This window comes from Halyomorpha halys, unplaced genomic scaffold (assembly GCF_000696795.3).
Source record: "Halyomorpha halys isolate HHAL.00 unplaced genomic scaffold, Hhal_1.1 Scaffold305.1, whole genome shotgun sequence".
Classification (NCBI taxonomy): Eukaryota; Metazoa; Arthropoda; class Insecta; order Hemiptera; family Pentatomidae; genus Halyomorpha; species Halyomorpha halys.
The window spans coordinates 787,188-793,124 of NW_027105918.1; the positions used below are offsets into that span (position 1 = coordinate 787,188).

General features: G+C 32.1%; 1 protein-coding gene across 1 annotated transcript in view; it reads right to left on the minus strand.

Annotated features, from left to right (window-relative positions):
* Positions 1-239: 239 nt before the first annotated feature.
* Positions 240-5,937, minus strand: part of LOC106681029 (uncharacterized) — a gene marked incomplete at its 3' end in the record, with an annotated part of 68,197 nt that continues 62,499 nt past the window's right edge. Inside the window, 1 exon segment of the mRNA XM_067053579.1 lies at positions 240-321. Coding sequence (XP_066909680.1) covers positions 240-321 — 82 coding nt within the window.

A 5,937-nucleotide genomic window follows, 5' to 3' on the forward strand; every position in this document is an offset into this window, starting at 1 on the left:
TATAATATAGTTATATATATACCTATAAAATATAGGTTTTTCATAGTTGTAGTTGATATACTTAGTCTTTAAGGTCTATTTGTGTCTGTAAAGCTTTGTTCTATAACAATCTTAAAAAAAATACAAAATTTATTGTTCTTTATAACTGATACACGACTAATTTATATACTGCGTGGTATACTAAATAATATTTAAATAAATATAATTTAATACTAATATAAAAACCACAAAAAACCTACCTTATAATCTTGTGTTGGATCTTTCGAGTAAAAGCTTCCTGTATGTTTGAGAGGGAGTGATGGAAGCTTTGTAGGGCTGTACCTGGAATCAAGGAAATCACTAATGACAAATATATTAAAATTGTTTAAAAGCTATGAGATGTACGAAATAAAAATTTATATTTGATAATGGTGTTTTGTTGAATTTATAACAGTACCACTTAATTATGTAAAATAATATATTAGAGGATCATCAACAAAGATGAAACAATACAGTGAACAATTTTGGCTATAATGAACAATAAAATAAACTCAATAGTTTAAACATGATATTTTCATAAGTATTACTTTGGGTAGTTAATATTTATTTATATGTTTAGAGCAAAAGAAAAATAAATAAAATAACTAAATAGGTCAGCACCTTAACATCCCTGGAAGAGGAAGGAACAGACAAAGAGACTATTAACCTTATAGTATTAAAAGTATATAGTGTGGTCCATGGGTGTACCTTGTGAGGGTTGGGGGGGCAGCTATAGCCATCCCCCTAGAAGTAATAAAAAATTATTATTTATTTTTTTCATGCAAATAATTGTAATAACTAATAAAACACTGCTGTAATTATAATTATTATTAAAATTTTGGCTTCATTCGCCTTTTTGTGCTGAAATGTCACAACCTGATTGACTATGGTTTGTCCCCTCTAGATTTGATCTTGGGCATGCCCTTGTTGTGGTCGGCACTGTGTGATTCATTCTTTAAGTCATACTAATTTAACGCCCGACTTTCTGCCAAGCCTGAAATTTATTAACTAATTTGAACTGAAATTTACCTACTACTTCATAAGGCTTTGTTCAAACCACTTCCTCTCAAAATAAAGTGTAAAGTAAGAGTTCATTAATGATTAGTAATGAAAGTATCTTTCTGTCAAGTTATGCTTAAGTCATTGAAAAGTTGTAACTTTTTTTTTTACAATTCCCAACATCAATATTTTTTTTTTTTTCGCTCAATAATTGTTACCTTCTCATAAGAACATAACATAGTGAATTCTAAAAACCTATCAAGTTAGTTTGTCTAATATCAGAGCCTGGAGCAAAATTATACGGTATAAAAGTAGTAATGACTTAATTCAAATTTAATATTTATTAAAATTTATTTAAGGCATTTATTTATTACAAGTTATTAAATTTAAGATTTAACTTAATTGGAACTAAGCTATTTTCTTCGCCTATCCAAAAATATATCAAACACACCAATTTAAGTAACCAGTAGAAAAATAAATTCTGGCTAAAACTAACAGAATGATCTGACAAATCGCTTTCCACAATGGAGGTCGGGGTATGACGGAACAGCGAGTCAAAAAATGGGACGACCTAGGGAAATACAGAACAGGTAGTAATACTGGATATGGATTCAATTATTTTTTTTTTTAACTGAGTTTGTAAAATACTCAAAAGTAGGATGAGCGACCTTCCACTGTGAAGTCTTAGCCTGACTAGGTAAACCAAGGGGAAGGGCTACACTAGACACTACCAACTTGTTTTCTGCCAGTACAGCACTTTCTCTTTAAATACGTGCTTCAAGCAGTCCTCATAATTATGGGATACCTCCTTTCAACTTATTTACTTTTTCTTGCGCAATATAGATCAAAATGCTTTTTTAAATTAATTTGAATGTTTTTGGAACAAGTTACATTTAGTTTTACTCGATTCCAAAATATCTGTAAGTTTACAGTTATACAGGCTAGTATAACGTTCGTGAGTTTTTTTGCTGTCTAAAAAGTTCACTTTTTATTAAATCTAAAAATATTTAATTTTCATGATGTAACACTTTTTTTTCTTCGAGATATGAGCCAATTTTTCACAAATTAACATCGGAGCTAATAAATATCCATAAAAAAATATTTTCGTTCATATAATAATTTATAATATATATATGAACAAACTGTACGGCTACAATCCAAGACGGTTCAGGAGTGCAGTACTTTGTGATAAAAACACTTCATATTTTAATATGGAAGTTAAACGTTGACGAAGTAAGACAGGCGGCATAAGCAGGTCATGTGTGTTTATAATTATGATGCGTTTAGAGACGTAAAGATCATCGTGAAAGTTGGAGGTAATGGTCGTATTGGAATGAAACAATAACCTCTTTGGCGGCTTCTAATCGATTGTTCCACTTTCTTACGAAGAGGTAATGAACCTTTTGATTAATGAACGTTGGGATTGCCCTGTTTTAAATTCAGTTCCTAATGAGTCTCCTTATCTCGTTGGATTTTATCTCTCATTGTTACTGCAGAACTTTACTGTGTCGATTTTTAATTAAGTCATGCTCTTACAATGTTTTATTTTATAATTTCTTGTCTAAGATCTGTAGGATTCGATAATGAGGAGGAATACCGTGAAATAATTAGGAAAAGAATAATGGCGGTTCATTTGTGCACAAGGGCATGTGATCCCCTGCCTTTATAAAACTAAAACACAATACAGTAAAAATAAATCTGAAATATTTATTTGAGATGGAGTACATCGAAAGAAACGGGACGCCTTCATTTTGACAGATGCTAACCGGTCTGCTTGAGAAGTGAACTTAACGAGAATGACAGGTTGGGAGGGGCAATGTTTCCAATTATCTCCTTAGAAGCACACTTTAATTCTGCTCCTTGTCTTATATTCTCTTTTAATAATTATTTTTATAAATTATTATATGAACGAAAATATTTTTTTATGGATATTTATTAGCTCCGATGTTAATTTGTGAAAAATTGGCTCATATCTCGAAGAAAAAAAAAGTATATATATATATATATATTTTCATTAAAATACAGATGAAAGTAGTCCATCTAACGAATGAATCGCCTTCAGTGTTCGTGCCTGAGTACCGAGTACGTTTTTCAGTACCCAATTGTCTTGTGCTCTCTTTATGTGTCCTTAGTAAAGACTTTTGTGTGCTCCGAATCACGAATTTCATTGTCTAAGGTGGCGCTAAAGCTTCTTCAACACAAATAATAACATCTTTCTTCGTCCATTTTTTTAGGAAAACTCAGTGGAACAGGAATCTTCCTGCACATGGAATATTGAAAAACAAACTAAAAATAAGGTTGATCTCTATTATTCAAAATGTATAAGATAAGAAGTCAAGAAGAGTTTTATTGTGGTTGAAAATAAAAATCAGCTTAAGCTCCGCTAGTGATATACGGGGGGACGTGACGACCGTACGGGTTGGGGCGCAGGTCCTAGTGCGCTCGGTTCGTAACGGTGTGGGTTCGATTCCCACCTGGGGCAGTTAAGCATTAATTTTTTGGCGGTCCCGATGAATGAATCTTGACACTCCCACCTTGGTTAGTACGCGGTGGCAACTTAGGTAGCCCTCAGGGGTAGGAAAAAAGGACCACTAGGCCCACTTGCCGGACTTGTTCCCCTCACCAAATACCAGTACCAGTACCAGTAGTGCTTATACGAACACTTAACTTAAATAATTCTTATTAAATTATATCATCATTTTATAAAAATGTGATTTGTAAAATAAAATAAGATTTGAAAAGATAATAAAATAAAAATTTTGTAAAGTGATAATGTTATAATTTTGATTTACTTTATGCAAAAGAGAAAAGAAATGTGGCTTGGGACTGGCAGTAAACTTCTGGAATTGAGAAAATGTATTAAAATTGTATTGATAATGATATTGATTTTACCAAAATACAATAATCTTTTTGTTTATTTGTTTTTCCTATTTAAGAAAAACATTGTACCACTAATAGACCAACGGTTGTGTAAGGAGGTAATTTAGTCAGAATCATGCTCGACTGCCTGAGTTTTAGCCAATTAAGGGTACCCACCTAATGAGACTTGGTGGACCCCGGAGGGCTCCCAAACCCACAGGGCTGACTCACGGCTACAGTGTAATAGAAACAAATTATCTACCACAGCCATTTTTCAATCCAGGTCTATTTTGAATCCTCGTTCTTATTTAATTATAATTATTAAATAATGTTTTATTTACTAACATATTCATTCGAGAAATTATAGTTTACATTATCATTGAATGTTGATATGATTGGCTTACGATGAATCAGCTAAACTAAGAAATGTATGCATTTGGTTAAATTTTATTTATCATTTTAGAAGTTATTTTCCATCTCTGTTTCAGATAACATTAAAATAAGCTTTGTAGTTTTCATGATACTTTAATACTAGGGTTCAAAAATTCATTATCATTTTATTTCTGGCGCTATCTTTTCCACTTTTCGCATCTCTATCTCAGCGTAGTGTCAAGATACAATTTTGAATTATAGCTCTTTACAAAGAGGATGAAGTGCTAAAGATTTCCCATACTTAAAATATGTAACTATGATCTATAGTTTTCAAGATATTTAAATTCAAAAACTCTATTCTTTACAAGTTGCTATAGTATATACATATGTGTATATGTATATTTTATTTGATATAAAACTTGTAAATTTTGGTCGTATATATAGTTTTTTTTAAATCGATCTCTAGGAAACAGATATTTGATTGCCATAGTACTTTTCCGTTTGTATTTGTATACTTTTTTAACAAAACTAATATTATTGTTTTCTTAAAAAATAAGTAAAAATCAAATGATGTACAAAGAGCTTCAGAGAAAGAAATTTCTAATACAGAATTATAAGTAATTATTGTCATGACCCAATTTTTCTCATGTTTAGAAGGTTCGTAATTACTCTCGTGACTGTTCCAATCAATGAAAGAGACCTTTCTACTTTCTACCTTCCTTCTTGAGTAGTAAGTGCAAGTAATTTTATCGTTGGAAGTGAATTGGGATTACTAATTCACAGCGCAACCTGGATTCGCAAACTAATGGGAGATTACATAGTGGATGACTACTCGCGTATTCAAATGAATTGAAATGAAAACGTGGCTCGGTGTAAATATGAAGGGTTGTTGACTTTGGAAATCGGCTACAGTACGTGATGTGTGATTAGGCGCACGTTACTGACATGCAGTGAATCGTATGAGCCGTTCTCAAAATGGGCATCATTGAAAAACTTCAAACTTTGAAATGCTTGAAGAATGAACAAGAAAGAATAAAGAGTATAATCACTAAGGTCGTATTATAACTTCAATTTTGTTTGAAAAGGAGATTTAAAGCGCCATGTTTGATTCTAAATACCGCAAATAAAATTATAGAAAAGGAGGTGAGTGAAAGAGTTTAAATTACTAAGGGACACTTCTCTAACACAAACTAAACTGGCCTTGGAAACCATAAAATAATAGCGGGGGTTGGTGAATAATGTCCAAACCCAAAGTTCTCCCCAAAAGGAATTCTCCAATACCAGCTTGATTCACACTCAAATTTGGAACCCTCAAATCAATTTAGAGCGGCTGTAGAGGTTTGCTGAACCTAAAATACTGTAAAAAAAAAAGAGTGTGAAGAGAAAGATGAAACCCGAATTCATCCGTTTGCCACTAGCCGTAAATTCAAAATAATTACAAATTCAGTAATAAATATCGGTATCTACACGCTTGTGTGTTCTATAGAGGCAGATGTGGAAAACGTCTGACTTGTGTCGGCTATTATCTCCGATTTACCTCCGATCTTCGTTATCAAAAGTAACAAAAGAAAGAAAGGCGAAACGAAAGGAAACGTAAATATAGGGAAAGTATGTAGTCTATGGTAAATATACGGCAAGTATGTAGTCTACATTAAATATTGGGAAATCATGTAGTCTATGATAAATATA